The sequence below is a fragment of the Physella acuta genome, unplaced genomic scaffold (assembly GCF_028476545.2).
Source record: "Physella acuta isolate Inbredline_101_S28 unplaced genomic scaffold, ASM2847654v3 ptg000144l, whole genome shotgun sequence".
In the NCBI taxonomy this organism is placed as follows: Eukaryota; Metazoa; Mollusca; class Gastropoda; family Physidae; genus Physella; species Physella acuta.
In genome coordinates, this window is record NW_026731663.1 from 611,449 (window position 1) to 631,992 (window position 20,544).

General features: G+C 37.7%; 3 protein-coding genes across 3 annotated transcripts in view; 2 read left to right on the forward strand and 1 right to left on the reverse strand.

Moving 5' to 3' along the window:
- The window catches only part of LOC131935375 (putative tRNA N6-adenosine threonylcarbamoyltransferase), a 325,139-nt gene that overhangs the window by 148,328 nt on the left and 156,267 nt on the right, over positions 1–20,544 (reverse strand). The gene's annotated exons all lie outside the window — the stretch shown is intronic.
- Positions 581–7,391, forward strand: LOC131935380 (bactericidal permeability-increasing protein). Its single transcript, XM_059291758.1, has 15 exons — positions 581–716; positions 959–1,046; positions 1,529–1,660; positions 1,969–2,039; positions 2,431–2,585; positions 2,842–2,905; positions 3,132–3,223; positions 3,716–3,892; positions 4,506–4,583; positions 4,900–5,052; positions 5,690–5,757; positions 5,950–5,992; positions 6,591–6,654; positions 7,026–7,102; positions 7,269–7,391. The coding sequence occupies exons 1-15, from the start codon at positions 614–616 to the stop codon at positions 7,311–7,313; spliced, it is 1,410 nt and encodes a 469-aa protein (XP_059147741.1). The 5' UTR covers positions 581–613; the 3' UTR covers positions 7,314–7,391.
- On the forward strand, positions 17,087–18,346 carry LOC131935424 (uncharacterized). Its single transcript, XM_059291824.1, has 4 exons — positions 17,087–17,158; positions 17,296–17,446; positions 17,977–18,076; positions 18,217–18,346. The coding sequence occupies exons 2-4, from the start codon at positions 17,347–17,349 to the stop codon at positions 18,344–18,346; spliced, it is 330 nt and encodes a 109-aa protein (XP_059147807.1). The 5' UTR covers positions 17,087–17,158; positions 17,296–17,346.

A 20,544-nucleotide genomic window follows, 5' to 3' on the forward strand; every position in this document is an offset into this window, starting at 1 on the left:
AGTTGTCTCCAGAAAGACGAAATTAATTTTTAAAAGTTAGACGTAAATTTGGCATTTTGTGAAAGACGAAATTTGAGTTTTTAACAAGTTAGACGTAAATTTGGCATTATGTGAAAGACGAAATTTGAGTTTTTAAAAAGTTAGACGTAAATTTGGCATTTTGTGAAAGACGAAATTTGAGTTTTTAAAAAGTTAGACGTAAATTTGGCATTATGTGATGAGGCTTTTGTTATTTTGTTTAATATAAATAGCACCGGATCTTTTCTGAGATCATTGAAGGAATTAGGGAATTTTAGAATTTTAGGAAAATTTAAGTCTAAAAATTTAACGCAACTTGTTTTTAAAATATGCTTTTTAAACATGTGATATGATTTGTTAATATTTCTTAATATATATTTCAATAGCTATGGGCCTAACTAGGGAGGAAAATTGAGGTGTAGCCACTACCCCTACCCCTCTCCCATTCCGAGTCAACTTGTATATTTAAAAAAAAAAACATCCCAAAGCGTAAACCTGCAAATGACTGAAAGATTTAAATTCTCGTTTTAGAAAACTTCAGTGTGTACTTACCATCAAGTGTACTGTATTCCACCAACGTTGCTGACCAACCAACATGTGTACGATAAAGATCCTGATTTTTTTTCTTGTCCTGGCTCAGACTCGATCCCTGAACCCCGGCGTTAAAACGAGACTAACAGAAAAGGGACTTAACGCAGGTTAGTTGTCCATCGATGCAAGAGTTATCTAAATTAATGGCAAATTTAGCTTTAAGGTTTAAATCCGTTCAAGCAGAATAAGTTGGATAGTTTAGTATTTTCTGAATTCATTTTGGAGATTTCTTTGTTTTCGGGATGACGTTACTTTGTAATTTAAATCGTTCTGTATTTATTAGTCAAAAGTCATCATTTCCATGATCGTTGTGAGCACGTCTAATCAGAGTTTTTGTTTATCTCTCCAGTGAACCAAGTCGCCCAAAGTCTGGTCGCCAGAGAACTGGACAAGTTGCAGCTGCCAGACCAAGGGGATGACCAGGTCTCACTCAGGAAGTAAAGTTTTCTTTGTTGTTTCTTAGTAGCTTGTTAGTTGTTTGTTAGTTGTTTGTTCGTTGTTTGTTAGTTGTTTGTTAGTTGTTTCTTAGCTTTAGGCTACCTGTTAAACATCGCACAATATATATATATCTATATCTATATATATATATATATATATATATATATATATATATATATATATATATATATATATATATATATATATATATATATATATATATATACATATATGCTATTCCTATCTATATAGTATATATATATATATATATATATATATATATATATATAAATATATATATATATATATATATATATATATATATATATATATATATATATATATATATATATATATATATATATATGTACATACACCTATATATATATATATATATATATATATATAGATATAGATATAGATATAGATATATGTTGAATGTGTAGACATATGTGTATAACTATATATTTCTTGGTTTCAGCATCAGGAAAGAGAGCCTGACACCCCCACAAAGCCAAATGAGTCTGTCCACCAACGGTCTGACCTGGGTCCTGAGAGACTTCAGCACCAGTATCCACTTCGACTGGTCCTACAGGAAGAAGGTTTTGTTTTTGTAAGTCTGGGATGTCGTGTAGGTCACCATGTCATGTAGGTCACCATGTCGTGTAGGTCAACTTGTCATGTAGGTCATCATCACATAATAATGGTGGACTTTTATCTAGTTTCTTTATTCTAGTGCATGTAAATCTCTATGTCCTACTTACGTTTATTTTCACGTTGAAAACTGTTTTTGTCAAAATAGTTTTATCATGACGCTAGCTTTACTCCCAGCCTTTAGACCTAGAGGTTAGAGTGAGTCAGTGTACTGTAGCCCTCAAACGTTCTGTAATGTGTAATCAAATGTAATTGTTTTACTTTTAGCACTATACGTGACAGTGGTAGCGCCACCGCTAGTTTCTCTGGGGTCAGTCTGACCCTTACTCTAGCTGTAGGTAAGTCATTACGAAATGAACATATTCTAAACAAATTTTAAACTTTTCGGCGAAAATATTTGACTTCCTGACCACGAACTGAAGACCGTTTCCGTAATGATAAATATAATATTTTTAATCATTTTTTGTATTATGAGCTATTCCATATCCTCCACACCAACCCCCATTCCCCCCTGCCAACTAGTTAAATATGAAGTCCGAATTACTTAATTTTAAACAGATTTACAACTTCGTAAGCAAAATACATTGTTAAAATTATACTGTCAAATAATATTTTATAATTTACGTATCAATTGAAATCTTTTGTCTGTTAATGAACTAAACGAGAGAAACTCCTATTGTTGACTAGAACTGGGATGTAAATACAGTTGGTTATGTTTTGTACAACCAGATCTAGACGGGAACCAAGAACCACTGTTGAGATCTCGGGGATGTAGTGCCAACATTGGAGACTTTAATCTCAAATTCCACGGCGGCAATGCCTGGCTCTACAATCTCATCAAAGGCCTGTTTCAAAACTCTATCAAAAATAAAATCCGCGATAAAGTGAGTTCTATTGAGTCTCATGTAAACATTGTCAATTTGTATGCCTTATACTTTAAAACTGCTACCATATTAGCAAGTAGTCTAGTGTTTTAGAACATTGTCATATAACTAACACAAAAAACTTGTATTTTAATTGCCTTTACATGAAATTGCCTGCATTTTGCCGTTATTCAGTATGTTTTTGATGTGATTAGACTATGTTTTGCCTGTACGTAACATCTTTGTAACCTGCCTTTGTTGATGTGTTAACACCCAGATCTGTGAACTGGTGGAGAAATTTGTCAATGAGAACGGCGCCAGAGAGTTGAGGACAATGAAAAGTGAGTTGATGGTCTTTTGATGTCGGCTTAGATTTACATGTCGATAGTCTTTCAATGTCGCTTAGATTTTCTTGTTGATTGTCTTTCAATGTCGGCTTAGATTTCCATTTTGATGGTCTTTCAATTTAGATATGTTTAGATTTTCATCAGAACACAGTAGTCACTAGATACATTGTAATCAACTAACCTTTAGACATGTTTAAAAACAAATCTTCCTATATTTCAGCCAGCGCCAATGTTGGAGATCTCTTCGCTCTAGACTTTAAGCTGACCGAGTCTCTGGTGTTTACTCCACAGTTCATTGAGTCGCGTCACAGTGTAGGTTGTATGTTGTTGTTGTATGTTGTATTTGTATGCTGTATTTTGTAGTTGTAGGTTGTAGTTTTATGTTGTTTGTTGTAGTTATATGTTGTAGTTGCATGTTGTAGTTGTATGTTGTATGTTGTAGGCCTACCTGTGTGAAAAGAGTCTATAGTAGTTTCCAATGTTTCATTACGTAAAACGTTCTGGTAAAAGACAGCGAAACTTTGTTGTCGTGTAAATAAAACAAACACCGTTGTCTTAAGTTTGAGGTTTGGTTGTATACCACGTGACTAGCTGGTCTGGTAGTAAAGTCAATGTTGGTGTCGAGATTTGGTTGTATACCACGTGGCTAGCTGGTCTGGTAGTAAAGTCAATATTGGTGTTGAGATTTGGTTGTATACCATGTGACTAGCTGGTCTGGTAGTAAAGTCAATATTGGTGTCGAGATTTGGTTGTATACCACGTGTCTAGCTGGTCTGGTAGTAAAGTTAATGCTGGTGTTCACAGGGTGAGTTCTACTCTAAGACCGGCAGGACGGCCACACCACTGACCCCAGCACCGATTCCAGACTGGCCCTACACGGACAACATGCTGTACATCTGGGTCACTGACTACACGGCCAAGACTGCCGCTTACGTCACGCAGTCCAAAGATTTCCTCAAGTACACCATCACCAAGCAAAGTGTAAGTACTACGTGTGATAGAAAATATATACTTTTTACAGTGTCTCCCCCCCCCCCCCCCGGAATGTTTAGTCCGCCCCTCCCAAAAAAATTTTAAAAAAATTTCAAGTGCCCCCCCCCCTGAGAAAAAGTCCGGAAGAAACACTGTTTTAAGTAATGTGAGATTGTAAACATTGGTAGATTAGTTGTATATTCTGCGTGAGAGAAAGTGTGAGTACTGTGTGAAAATGTGTAATGATAGTTTGAGAGTTTGAGAGACTGAGTACTGGTAGAGTAATTGACGTATTTTGTGAGAGAGTGTAGGTGAGGGAGAGTTGAAGTACAATGGTAGAGTCTAAGTATGTATCCTGAGAGTAAGCTTAAGTATTCTGCGTGAGTGCTCATTCATAATGGTTATATTATGTTTACGAGTGCAGAGAAACTAAGGATGATTGAAACATTCTTAAAATCATAAGACTACCAATTGTAAACAAACAAGATTTATAATTTACACTCAGAGAAGAAGAACAAGGGGACGTAACCTATTTTGATTTAATGAAGATTAGTATAAACGTCCTTCTCTCCCTTTTGCTAATAAAAAAACGTCAACACCCCCACCCCCTCCTCCCCCACAGCTTGCAGCCAAAGATAGAAACATCATGGACACAACTTGCTCATCACGTGACTTTTGTGCTGGCTCCATCCTGGACTCGGTAATTAGCTCATTAGCTTAATTTTCATATTAGCTTAATTTTAATTTGTTTATATTTTGTTTAATTTTTTAAACATATGATGTTTTATTTACAACGTATTTAGAAATTAGCTCAACTACATCTAACATTAATCTAGTACTATTTGTAGCCTAACACACGCTATCCACACGACTCAATTTATAGGTCATCATTTCTAACTCGATGCTATTCACACAACTCAATTTATAGGTCATCATTTTTAACTCAATGCTATTCACACAACTTAATTTATCGGACATCAATTGAAACTCCATGCTATTCACACGATTGTTTTCAGCTGAGTGAGAATTATCCCAACACAAGTATAGCCATAGACATCAGGTCAGCCAAAACACCGGAAGTTGCGTTTACGACCTCTGGACTTGACCTCAAACTGTACGGGCAGTTGACCTTCACCGCTGGAGGTCAAACTTTTCTCAGCTGTTTGGTTGTAAGTTGGTTGTAATTAGCTTGATTAACTTTGTAAGTTGGTTGTAATTAGCTTGATTAACTTTGTAAGTTGGTTGTAATTAGCTTGATTAACTTTGTAAGTTGGTTGTAATTAACTTGATTAACTTTGTAAGTTGGTTGCAATTAGCTTGATTAACTTTGTAAGTTGGTTGTAATTAGCTTGATTAACTTTGTAAGTTGGTTGTAATTAACTTGATTAACTTTGTAAGTTGGTTGCAATTAGCTTGATTAACTTTGTAAGTTGGTTGTAATTAGCTTGATTAACTTTGTAAGTTGGTTGTAATTAACTTGATTAACTTTGTAAGTTGGTTGTAATTAGCTTGATGACCTTTGTAACTTGGTTCAAGTAATCTGAAAATTTAATAATTAAATATTTTATTTACTTGATGACTATCAAAAACATTATATCCGAAACTATACTATAAGTAACTAATATATATATATATATATATATATATATATATATATATATATATATATATATATATATATATATATATATATATATATATATATATATATATATATATATATGTATATATATGTATATATATATATATACATATATATATATGTGTGTGTGTGTGTGTGTATAACTGTATATGTATATATTGCAGACTCTCTCTTTGTCTGGCACTGCACACATAGAGAAGGAAATTTTGGTGGGAAATATAGTTGATTTTAGGTAAGTTTTTAAGCAAGACCGTTGGTGTGAAATATAGCTCATTATAGGTACTTTTTTAAACAAGACAATGGTTTCACACAAGAAAATTGTAATTTCAGAAAATGTTGATAAAAAATCTCACATCACAAGTACGTTTCAACTTGAAAGTTTACCTGTATAAAATTGTTTTAAATTTCATTTTCTGGTCCCCAGTCTTTCAGTGAGTGACGTCACGTCAACTTTGGGGGATGCTCAGGTAAGTTAGCCAGGCAGAAGGTGAGAGGAAGGTGAAGATATACATGTTCTGACATTCGCTTGTGACTGTGAACTGTCATACAAGACTAGAGTGGTTGTTTGCAAAAACTTGAAGCTTTGACTTTTGTAGGAAAAGTAATTAAAATTGGTTGGGGGCTTGTTTTATTGCCTTTAGTGCGTGTACTCCAGATGTAGGGTTGTAATACTGGTTGTTAGTTTTAGTGTATGTTATTCGGGATTTATGATTTACTGTCTGTAATTCAGGCCTAGTACATTACACGCCCACTCAATTACCCCCCCCCCGGACATCACCCCCGTCATAACCCCCTCCGGGGGGGGGGAGTAACGCCCTGTTCCCATGTAATTCGAGGTATAGAATTCGTTGACTGTAGCTCAAACTGGCATTAGAAGGTTGGTAGACGGGTTGGATATGACGGGTTGGTAGACGGGTTGGATATGACGGTTACTGGTGTGACTACACTGCCCCTTACATCAGAGAGATCCCACTTCGACTGGTACAGAGAAGCTGATAAAATATACAGTTGACTTGCCTTAGATGTTAAAGCAGATGTGGACTAATCAATTTGTTTACCCACTAGATCGAGAATCTGAATAAAGTTCTGAATGGGGTGGTCAGCACTTTTGTACAGCCAGCTCTAAATGGTAAGTTTCTTTCAATTTCTATGTCCTTCATACACCGGAGAGTTGACTGATATGAAGGGGACACAACTCCTGAAAACATTATCTCATGATTGATTAGAAGCATTTAACGGGTGTGTGGTAGAAAATATTTCTGCGTCATGTATGAAGCAGTGTTTTAGTTCTAGCCTGCATTACGAAATAGTGATTGTATTTTAAAGTAGTTTCATGATTGAATAATTTTCAAATGTTAGTACTGTAAGCAGTGGCGTAGCTAGGTCGTGTGTCACCCGATGCGGTCTGCACCCCCCCCCCTCTCGCGACGCCACTGACTGTGAGCGAATATAAAATATCAAATAGAAAAAAGTATTGATTTATTTCTCTTGATTGTACAGACTTGGCCAACAAAGGCGTAGACCTACCCATCGTGAAGGACATCAGGTTTACCAATGCCAAGCTCACGTTTTATAATGTAAGTTTTCACATACTAGAATGTAAATAAAGTTCGTTAAGTATAATCGTTTCTAGGTATGGTTGAAACAGTCAATGTATAATTGCATATATATATATATATATATATATATATATATATATATATATATATATATATATATATATGAATAATGACATATTATTAGGGTTACCTGGTTGTGGCTACTGACGTCACGTACACAGGAAACTAATGACGTCACTTCCGACGACATGTCTCACACATAAACCACTGGAGTAACGCCACTGATGTAGCCTAGCCTACCCAACAACAAGAAACAAAACCTTAAACATCGATGTTACATTACAATGATCACATCAATAGAGTTGTTATTGATATTTTTTCTCTGTAGAGTTAGTCGATGCTGTACTATATCTTTCATGTATGCCTAATGTTTTTTATATCTGGAATAAAATTACAAACACAAGTCTAAGTTGTTTCTTTACACTTGAGAAATATATTTCGAGTCGCTGTTTATCACAGGATGAAATGGCACCAACATTATGTAACAAAGTACCAATGGCACCAACCTTATGTAACAAAGTACCAATGGCACCAACATTATGTAACAAAGTACCAATGGCACCAACATTATGTAACAAAGTACCAATGGCTCCAACATTATGTAACAAAATACTAATGGAATCAACATTTTGTAACAAAGTACTAATGGAATCAACTTTATGTAACAAAGTACCAATGGCATCAACATTATGTAACAAAGTACTAATGGAATCAACTTTATGTAATAAAGTACCAATGGCACCAACCTTATGTAACAAAGTACCAATGGCATCAACATTATGTAACAAAGTACTAATGGAATCAACTTTATGTAACAAAGTACCAATGTCACCAACCTTATGTAACAAAGTACCAATGGCATCAACATTATGTAACAAAGTGTAATGGAATCAACTTTATGTAACAAAGTACTAATGGAATCAACTTTATGTAATAAAGTACAAATGGCATCAACCTTATGTAACAAAGTACCAATGGCATCAACATTATGTAACAAAGTACTAATGCAGGGGTCTCCAAACTTTTTAGTCCGAGGGCCGCATTAACTATCAAATTTCATTTCGGGGGCCAGTTTCTTTCAGGCATGTCTTTGACTTTTCCGGGCAAAGTTCCTCAGCCATCACCAACATACGTTTTTTCCATGGACAAAAAGATCTCCGCGGGCCAGATGAGAGGACGTCGCGGGCCGCATTCGGCCCGCGGGCCGTAGTTTGGAGACCCCTGTACTAATGGAATCAACTTTATGTAATAAAGTACCAATGGCACCAACCTTATGTAACAAAGTACCAATGGCATCAACATTATGTAACAAAGTACCAATGGCATCAACATTATGTAACAAAGTACTAATGGAATCAACTTTATGTAACAAAGTACCAATGTCACCAACCTTATGTAACAAAGTACCAATGGCATCAACATTATGTAACAAAGTACTAATGGAATCAACTTTATGTAACAAAGTACCAATGTCACCAACCTTATGTAACAAAGTACCAATGGCATCAACATTATGTAACAAAGTACTAATGGAATCAACTTTATGTAACAAAGTACCAATGTCACCAACCTTATGTAACAAAGTACCAATGGCATCAACATTATGTAACAAAGTACTAATGGAATCAACTTTATGTAATAAAGTACAAATGGCATCAACCTTATGTAACAAAGTACCAATGGCATCAACCTTATGTAACAAAGTACCAATATAATATGGCAAAATACAAACACACTCCCATCAATAGTAATAAACCTGTCAACAACATATATTTAAAAAGTTCATGTATTGTAATTTGAAGCTAACACCCACAAATAATGTAAAACTATATTTGAATGTTTAGGACTTTCGTTTCAGTTGACAATATATATTTTGCAAATAGTACAGAACATTATTCTGTCGTGTAAAAATAAAACATAATATCCTTTTAAAACATTTATATAATGACAAACTTTTAAAGCATTAAAAGTAAATAAAACACGTTGGATCATGTAACAGTGAAAGGGTTAGCAGTAAGCATGTCACAATGTTAAAGTTCCCCTGTGGTTGGGAAGGTTTTGGCACGATGCCAAGAATTACCAAACACGTTTAGTAAACAACGTTATAGAATACATGAGCCACAATAGGAGCTTAGTTTTCTTGAGCTGAATTTAAGCTCCGATACACCAGTTTTTGTGTGGGGTACTTTACGTATTTCTCTCTAGGCAAATACCTTAAAAAACAAGTCAAACAATGTTTTTAGCAATTCTAAATCTGTATTAAGTGGAAATACCCACATGATAGCTAGCTATGTGTTAACGTCAACAATTGGGCCGGCACACCCAACTGCACATGTGACATTCCAGGATATTGAATACGACCTCGGTAACAGAGACCGAGAGGTTTTAGTGTCACGTGATCCGACGTACACGGATATTGCCTATGACAATGGTGAGAGTATCTTAGACGAAAAGTTGGGCTGTAGAGGTCATTATGTCACCCACCAGAGGCGTAGCGAGGGGGGGGGGGGGCGATGCGGACCGTACCGGGTGACACCAAGGCAAAAAATAGCAATATACATAGAGAAAACTTGAGCGAGGGTGCAAATCGAAAGTTTGAGGGGGGTGCAAATAGAAAATTTGAAAGTTTGTCCCCGGGAAGGGTCGCTACGCCTCTGGGGGGTGACATCATTAAGTGCCGCACCGGGTGACACCCGACCTCGCTACGCCACTGCCACCTACGGACAACATTCAAACATTAGGACCAGCTAGCTAACGTTACTAGCACGCCGCTTGTAGTGACCCCAGCACATGTGATGCCCCACACTATGAACCCACCTGTTGAGGCGACCCCAAACACACGTTATGCCCCAACCTACGAACACGTTATGCCCCAACCTACGAACACGTTATGCCCCAACCTACGAACACGCCCCTTGTAACGACCGCAACACATGTGATGCCACAACCTACGAACATGTTATGCCCCGAACTACGAAAATTCCCATTGTAACGACCCCAACAAATATTATGCCCCAACCTACGAACACACCCTTTGAAGCGATCCCCAACAAATATTATGCCCCAACCTACGAACACACCCCTTGAAGCGACACCAACAAATATTGTTGTGAATGGACCTAAGTGTATGGAATGAGTTTGAGAGTATGTGTGTAGTTGAATGGAGTTAATATAGTTGTGGATGGTTTGAGAGTATGTGTGTAGCGGTATTAAGAAAAGATTATGAATGGTGAATAAATAAGGATGTGACGTAGGAGAGAATGTTTTCGTTGTTAGGAAGATAGTTGAGAGTTAGTCTTGGTCTTGTCGTCGTCTTGTGAGGATGTCTAGAAGTCGTCGTCCCGTCTATCGTTTATGTAGCTGTTGATATTATATGTAATAAAAGATAGAAACATCGTAGCGTCATTCTGTGTTCTTCATTGGATCGTCGTCATCTATTGTTCGTAACGTTCAGCATCGACCCGTACCGAAACACACTTCGCAACATATGGTGGAAGCAGCGGTTTGCTGAACTTATCTGTCGCACAGTACGTTCCCGTCTACACTTGCCGTAATGTCATCTCATCTGTGGCCAGCAGTATGCCTACATCTAGATTCGCCCGTTATCCACAGCAGTACGTAGTAATCATCAGTATCAACGGTTGTTTAATTTGATCGGGACTCAGTTGTGTACCAGACCCTGACCTTGGACCGTAATGGATGGACTTTTCGACGCTTGATGTGGCCTGCTCGATTCGTCGTCGTTTGCTGGAGACGGACTTCTGGTTGACCGGCGCGATATCCAGCGACCATATCGGGTCTCTCATCGTCCATTGATTCCCGTCAAGGTTAGAACTACGGATGTGGCCGTTTTCATCTTTGGTTCGTGCTGAGCAGTAGTCCAAAGGCCGGCATTTATTTGATGTCCACAGTTGTTTATTATGACGTCATCGCCACTCGTCCCCGACCCTCTACAATGGCCGTGCTGTTTTCGTCGTTTATGCAGATTTTCTTCATGACTGATGCTTAATTTTCGGGTTTCTTCCTACATCGTCAACTGTTCGTTGGAAGAGTTTACGTCATCACCCTCGTCTAACCCACATCGTCGTGATCGGCTGAATTGTTTGGCCTACATGTTTTGATGACGTCCCTGACCTTCATCATGTCAAATTTCTTCGTGGTTGACTTTATCGACAGTACAGACGAGAATTTTCTTCGTTTGTTCAACCCAGTATTGGTCGAGATGAATTCCCGAACTACAAGAACTATATTATCTGCCTGGATTCTCGAAGTTCAAGTCGACGTCAATCTGCGTCACCAATCCAGTGTGTGTGACTGACTTGGACTATACCAGCATGTGTACTACAAGTCATCGCCTGAATCTGATGTGGCCTATGTAGTGTGGGATCTGGAGTTGTCATGAAGACCTGATGTCTGGGATTGTTTAAGTTGAGTACACCTCTTCCATTTTTTTTAGATACTAAGATCTAATACAATTTTTTTGTTGTTCATTTTTAGTAATATTTGTTTAGGTCCTACTAGGTATATATATATATATATTTTTTTTTCAAACATCGTTGATCTGGATCTAGAATCCAGTTACCAGTGTCATAGTTCACACTAGTTGTGTAACATTCCATTTTGCCATTTACTTCTGAATCTAGATCTAGTGTTAGATCTATTTAATATTTAGAAGCAAATCATGTATTAATTAGGACAACTAGGCACTATCTACCATCTATATAAAAGTCGGTCTAGACATGGTGAATTCTAGTGTAAGGTAATAACAGCCAGTTACTGGTTCACCAATGTAAGTTAAGGTGATTAGTTTTAACAATACCTGTTAATTGATATTGGTAGATCTATATGATTTTACTCTCTCCAAATACCATCAAGGAGATAGAGTACTGTATTTTGTTATTGTGTATACAATTTTGGTGGTAGTTATAATGTTTACTATAATTTAAATTTAAATGTATAATTAACTTGTCTTATGTTAATTACAATTAACCATTCTCATTTAGGGAAGCGCCTTAGAGAGGGCGTTATTGAAATATATAGCGTTAGGTTCCCTTTTTGTGGATGGTCTTAATATGTATTAACTATATGGAATTTGTTACTTTGTTAGTGTTAGGTTTAGGGACTCTTTGGTGTATTAGATATGATATCAATTGAGGATATATTTTCTGATTTGGTTGTTGGACCCAGTATTTTTCCTGTTTCCCGTGTAGAGTAGTTGATTTTATTGTCGTGGTCACCCATTCATGCTGGATGCTGTCTGGTTGATACGTAACTTAGTTATATGATGGATAGTGATTATGGTTATTTGGATCTCGATGGTTTGCCGAGATATTTTGTTTGTCCCGGGGTCATGGAAAATTGTCCTCCATTAGATATTATATTTCTATACTTGAGATATAGCAATATCGTGGTATTTTAGGTACATTGTGCTAAATTATTATATCCTAAGAGGTTTGATTTTCTTGGTTGGATAATGAACCCATTAGCTTAGTGTTGTTGTTTTTTTTGGAGATAATTGATCTTCGCTAGATAATGATTTTGTTTTGCGAGACTGAGGATGCAGTCCGCGTTATTTTTTGGTATCTCGAGGTTGTGCCGAGTACCTGGTTGTTGTGTTTGGGGGTTCACGGGAAATACTCCTCTATGTGATATTGTATTGGCTTATTGGATGTGTTGATGGTTCTAATTTAGTTCATTAGTGTACTCCATTGTATAGATTGACTATAATATCTTTAGATAGTAATTGTTTTACTGGCATTTACCTAGACTGTTGATTTCCTGATTGTTGGATAGTAGTTTTATGATGCTTAGGAATCTATTGAGTTATATGATATATGGCCAAATCGTATTGATTTAAAATATTAGTTGGGATTTAATTTTCACATTTTTAGAAGCTATGTGACTTTGCTATTTGGTAGTAATATTATATTTTAAGGACAGGAAGAGGTGCTCAACAATTTTAATTGTAAATTAGAAGCTATTGTATGGTTTGGGTACATGTTGGTCCTGGATTATTTTTTTTATAGCTTGTGTTGATGTCCAGAGACAAGAAACCAAATGATGTGTGTGGACAAGGTGTTGGTTGGGACCAAAAGATGTGTGTGCTCAAGCTGACTGACACGTTGATGAATTATCATGGACTACAGAACATTGTCTTGGTTGAATGTTAAGCATATTGTATGGATGCATGTGTTGAAGCTGAAAATAGTTTGATGGTTTATGTATGTATTTTCAGCTAAAGAAAGGAGAGGGGTATGTTGTGAATGGACCTAAGTGTATGGAATGAGTTTGAGAGTATGTGTGTAGTTGAATGGAGTTAATATAGTTGTGGATGGTTTGAGAGTATGTGTGTAGCGGTATTAAGAAAAGATTATGAATGGTGAATAAATAAGGATGTGACGTAGGAGAGAATGTTTTCGTTGTTAGGAAGATAGTTGAGAGTTAGTCTTGGTCTTGTCGTCGTCTTGTGAGGATGTCTAGAAGTCGTCGTCCCGTCTATCGTTTATGTAGCTGTTGATATTATATGTAATAAAAGATAGAAACATCGTAGCGTCATTCTGTGTTCTTCATTGGATCGTCGTCATCTATTGTTCGTAACGTTCAGCATCGACCCGTACCGAAACACACTTCGCAACAAATATTATGCCCCAACTTACGAACACACCTCTTGAAGCGATGCCCAACAAATATTATGCCCAAACCTACAAACACATCCCTTGAAGATACCCAACAATACGAACCACAGTTCAACACATTAATTAAAATATATTTTATAGAAGGGAGTTTCCCTTAAGTTATTTACCCCTTCATACGTATACCAGGTAATGTAAGTGCACAGCCTTGATTCATGTAAGCGTTACCTGTGATTGACGTGTCACGTTGCCTGTGATTGACGTGTCACGTTGCCTGTGATTGACGTGTCACGCTGCCTGTGATTGACGTGTCACGTTGCCTGTGATTGACGTGTCACGTTGCCTGTGATTGACGTGTCACGTTGCCTGTGATTGACGTGTCACGTTGCCTGTGATGGACGTGTCACGTTGCCTGTGATTGACGTGTCACGTTGCCTGTGATTGACGTGTCACGTTGCCTGTGATTGACGTGTCACGTTGCCTGTGATTGACGTGTCACGTTACCTGTGATTGACGTGTCACGTTGCCTGTGATTGACGTGTCACGTTGCCTGTGATTGACGTGACCTTTAACCCCTGCCTTATGTTGTTCTAGCCGGGGCCGATCACGTGACCGGTGCCTTTTGAATAGAGGATTTATTTTTGACAGTTTATTCCCTGGCTGTTAATAAAAAAACAACATGACAACAACTAACAACTATTTAAAGCAAATTTAGTTAAGCTGAAACTCTTGGCGCGTACACAATAAAATTCCAAGTACATTTTTATCTTTATAAGACAATTAGTAGGTTTTTGGATCGATCTAGTGGGTTGAGCCGAAATAGATGCTCTAGAAACTCGACCATCCCCTAGCTAGCAAGTACAAAGTAAACAATGGATGCAGTAATCTTAACTCTAAAAGAGTTCTCAAGTTATTGAACTAGTTTTTTTAAATTATTTTTTGTTGGGGGGGGGATATTAAAATTGATTTTGATTTTCGATCCGATAAGATGTCAAAATGATGCTCTTTTCTGATACTTTCTCCAACTCGTGCTGGGTACCTATAAAAGCTGCTATTACTCTATAAGCCAGTATAAGCCAATCCCGTCACTTAAAAAACAAATTCGTAGTAAGAAACAGGAAATGTTAAGAAAGTTATTTGATAGCCTACACTGCGGAGGATATGTGAGGCCTAGCTATACCCAGGGTAACAATCTCAACGGCCTATGCATACACTGACTCATATCACTGACTACATCCTAACATCACTGACTATATCCTAACATCCTAGCTATCTACTATACCCAGTGTAACAATCTCAACGGTCCATTCATACACTGACTCCTGTCACTGACTACATCCTAACATCATTCATAGGTTGAGAACTTTGAACTCATCAGAACAATTAGAGCAAGGTTGGCATGTACTATCGGCTTAAACGGTAATGACAATTAAAAGTAAACTTCGTTAATTATGTATGTTTAGGTAATTTAATTTAGATACGGTTTTCAATTTTGTTAATGATTAATTTAATTAGCGCGCTAATTATCAATTTTCTCAAGTTATGTATGGTCGCCTGTCTGTATGTGTTACATAGATATGTGACATAGATGTGTGACATAGATGTGTGACATAGATGTGTGACATGGATGTGTGACATTTATGTGTGACATGGATGTGTGACATAGATGTGTGACATAAATGTGTGACATGGATGTGTGACATAGATGTGTGACATAGATATGTGACATAGATGTGTGACATAGATATGTGACATAGATGTGTGACATAGATGTGTGACAAAGATGTGTGACATGTATGTGTGACATAGATGTGTGACATTTATGTGTGACATGGATGTGTGACATAGATGTGTGACATAAATGTGTGACATGGATGTGTGACATAGATGTGTGACATAAATGTGTGACATGGATGTGTGACATAGATGTGTGACATAGATGTGTGACATAAATGTGTGACATGGATGTGTGACATAGATGTGTGACATAGATGTGTGACATAGATGTGTGACAAAGATGTGTGACATAGATGTGTGACAAAGATGTGTGACATGATAGTATGATTTGGATGTGTGACATACATTTTTGACATAGATGATGTGTGACATAGATGTGTTACATAGATGTGTGACATAGATTTGTGATATAGATGTTTGACATAGATGTGTGACATGGATGTGTGACACGAATATGTGACATAGATGTGTGACAAAGATGTGTGACATGATAGTATGATTTGGATGTGTGACATACATTTTTGACATAGATGATGTGTGACATAGATGTGTTACATAGATGTGTGACATGGGTGTGTGACATGAATGTGTTACAAAGATGTGTGACATAGATGTGTGACATAGATGTGTGACATAGATGTGTGACAAAGATGTCTGACATAGATGTGTGACATAGATGTGTGACATAGATGTGTGACATAGATGTGTTACAAAGATGTGTGACATAGATGTGTGACATAGATGTGTGACATAGATGTGTGACATAGATGTGTGACATAGATGTGTGACATAGATGTGTGACAAAGATGTGTTACATAGATGTGTGACATAGATTTGTGATATAGATGTTTGACATAGAGGTGTGACATAGATGTGTGACATAGATGTGTGACATAGATGTGTGACATAGATGTGTGACATGGATGTGTGACATGGATGTGTGACATAGATGTATGACATGGATGTGTGACATAGATGTGTGACATAGATGTGTGACAAAGATGTGTTACATAGATGTGTGACATAGATTTGTGACATAGATGTGTGACATGGATGTGTGACATAGATGTGTGACAAAGATGTGTGACATGATAGTATGATTTGGATGTGTGACATACATTTTTGACATAGATGATGTGTGACATAGATGTGTTACATAGATGTGTGACATAGATGTGTGATATAGATGTTTGACATAGATGTATTTCTTGGATGTGTAACGTGGATGTGTGATATTGATATTTGACATTGATATATTGTATTCATATGTCGCATATACTATGAGATGTATTTATGACTTTCATGTGCGACGTAAATGTATGACTTGGATCTATGACCAAAACAAATCACCAACAACAAACAACACAAACATGTCATTTATAATTGTGATCACGATCGCCATAACGTTGCTAACACCAGGAACAGTATTAAATCACCACACATCTCGTTAATCCACTGTTTCAAGTATCACACACCGGTGCGGGTCCTCATGCACCCTGCGACAGGTTGGCGGTACTGGAGATTATAACGTCTGGAACATAGATCCGCTTTTAACTAACCGCCTGTTCAGTTGCTGTACAGACTTGCGTACAACGTTTCTCTACATTTGTGGCTTAAAATTGTGTTCCTTATATTCATCTTAAAAGTTAATTTCATTAGTCGCAGAATTTATGTTTTTATTATAAATTTTAGAAAATTATTACTATTAATTTAAACATATGTAATTTTCAACTAAAGATCTACTTTTGCTTTCTTAATATAAACATATTTTATTTCATCAAGTTCAGTAATAAAGGTATGTTTTCCCGTAGGTTGAACTGGTGAACGTTGAAGATGATGATGTTGTGTCTGGTGATTCTATTGGCTGTTGGTCACGTGTGCGCTGTTGAACCTGGCTTCAAACTAAGAATAACAAACAAGGGACTGAACTATGGTAAATATCTGTGCTACGTTTAGCCAGTCGATGTGTTAAATTAAATACGACAGCATATTTCGAACAGCACAAAGTAGAACAGCAGAGTGCCCTAAAGTACATTGCATAATAGCACTGTAGAAAAGCAAATTGTTAAACAGTAAATTGTGCAAGAAGCACAAAGTGCAACATCTCGATACGCAACACCACAATGCACAACAGCGCAATGACCAACAACACTTTCTCTAACGGAACATGCCCAAAAGCACACAGCCAAACCACACAATAACCAACAACACTTAGTACTAAAGTACAATATGAAACGTCCTGAGCGTCTTCTTTGATTAACATGTTAACGACATCTAAAATACTTACATAGTTTTACTATCTCGGTTGGTATAAAACAATACCTTCAAACCAAGAGAAATTGTATAATCCATCTATCTAATTCTAATTAACTAGTGTACGGTACATTAACTCTTTATCGATCGAAGTCACATTTCTAGATACTTCTTCCTACAAGATTTCCGTTTACGCTTCTGTTTCCATAGCCAAAGACCTGATGGTCCGATACCTCCAAGAATCCTCCAATGACTTTCTTCCAGCGCAGATTGAAGGTGTAAACAATATCGCGCAGTGGAGTCTCCAAAAGTAAGTTGAAACGTGTACTGTGACTTCTAGAGTTAACACTTTAGCAACTGGTTTCATAGCAACCATCAGCGTTATCGTTTCTTTAGTGCTATAATATTTTGTTCCACTAGTATCATCTCCGTATACTGATTGTATTTCAGCATCCGGTACAAGAACTTCACAGTTGGGGACAGCTCTCTGCGGCTAAACCCCAGATTCCTGACCTTGACCTTACAAGATGTGGCTGTTGAATCCAGCATGGACGGTCTCCTCTCTCGTGATGCTCTGTAAGATGTGTACAGCTGATAGACAGCTGTAGGACAGCTGATAGACAGCTCTAGCTGTAGGACAGCTGCTAGACAGCTCTAGCTGTAGGACAGCTGCTAGACAGCTCTAGCTATAGGACAGCTGCTAGACAGCTCTAGCTGTAGGACAGATGTAGGGCAGCTCTAGCTGCTAGACAGCTCTAGCTGTAGGACAGCTGCTAAACAGCTCTAGCTGTAGGACAGCTGCTAGAGAGCTCTAGCTGTAGGACAGCTGCTAGACAGCTCTAGCTGTAGGACAGCTGCTAGACAGCTCTAGCTGTAGGACAGCTGCTAGACAGCTCTAGCTGTAGGACAGCTGCTAGAGAGCTCTAGCTGTAGGACAGCTCTAGCTGTAGGACAGCTGCTAGACAGCTCTAGCTGTAGGACAGCTGCTAGACAGCTCTAGCTGTAGGACAGCTGCTAGACAGCTCTAGCTGTAGGACAGCTGCTAGACAGCTCTAGCTGTAGGACAGCTGCTAGACAGCTCTAGCTGTAGGACAGCTGCTAGACAGCTCTAGCTGTAGGACAGCTGCTAGATAGCTCTAGCTGTAGGACAGCTCTAGCTGTAGGACAGCTGCTAGACAGCTCTAGCTGTAGGACAGCTGCTAGACAGCTCTAGCTGTAGGAGACTGGCAGGAAGACTAGTCAGGATTGGTACAACATAACTCGGATGCCGGACAGCTCTGATGCCCCGGACAGCACTTGACGGTCAGACAACTCTGATGCCGGACAGCACTTGACGGTCAGACTAACCAGACAAGACCGACGTGGGACAACACTTGACTATCAAAATGACGAACCGACAACAACAACTTGTCAAAAACAAAACACGGCAACCTTGTTTTAAAATATTACCATAAAAGTCTTATCGATTAATCAAATTCAATACGATTTGCTGACAACTCCCAATTACACACCTCAATCCACAGCACCGTGAACATCAACAGTATCAACCTGACGTCTTTGACCCTAAAAGTTCGTCTACTTTCAGGTTTGTCGTTTGGTTACGTTGCTACCATGTCATTTGTCACTCTACCTGCGTCCTGTTTGTCATATTACTACCATGTCATATGTCGCTCTACCAGTGACTTGTCTGTCATATTGCTACATGTCATTTGTCATTTTACCAGTGACCTGTTTGTTATATAGCTACCATGTCATTTGTCACTCTACCAACGACCTGTTTGTCACGTTGTCAAGATGTTTTCCTATTTTTCGCGGCGTTTTTACCAAATCATTAGATCCAATCAACATCTAATCCATCTACGGCTAAGCAAATTATCGTAATGAAGTTTACGGACTGATTATAAAAAACAGTTCTAAAACAAACATTTTACGATGTCGGTAATAAGAATTAAAACTAGATGAAAAACAAGGAATGGAAGTTAAAATACTCTGGATTCTACAAGTTTAACTGAGCATTCAACGGAATTAATAACATTATTTGTGTGTAACCTATCACCTTTAATATTCAAATGAACTTTGACATCTGTCAAATCACTGAGTTTTAACATTGAACAGGACTCAACCATGACGGAAAACTTAAACTTTCCCTGGGCTATTGCCAATGTACAGTGGGCGATATAAAGATGGGCTATGCTGGCGGGTCTATGCAGTTGTTCAGTGTCTTGACTGGTGCTTACACGTTCGACATCAAAAACTTGATAAGCAGGGAGGTAACGTATTACCCGTACATCGTTGATTTACTTCACATTAACCCCTCCCCCCCCCCCCCCAATCAAGCTTGCATAGTTTCGCATAGTATTGCATAAGAGAACAAGTTCCCTCCATTAATTGGAAAGGCACTTTAAAATGTATTTGAATCTATGTTTGCATTTTGTTACACGTGGTAAACAGTAATAGCTCATAGATTTCTTCAGGTAGATAATTAGTAGTCCTGGGCAGTACCTCCAACGTGAAGTCACTTGTCCTACTAGGGACCCAACACACTTAACAGGAACAACTTTTGTTGTTGTATTATTTGTTATTTTCATCAGTACATGACACGGAGCGCAGCAACGGTTTACCAGACACCTCGTTTGATTTTTCTTTCTAATAAAAAAAAAACTCAGAGACAATATTTTCAGTCTTCTTCTTCATTGACTCCGATTTCAGCCTGCTTTTCTTTTTGGATTTGCTTCCATAGCCTTTGTCCAACCAAGAACAAACTACAAGGCAGCAGTT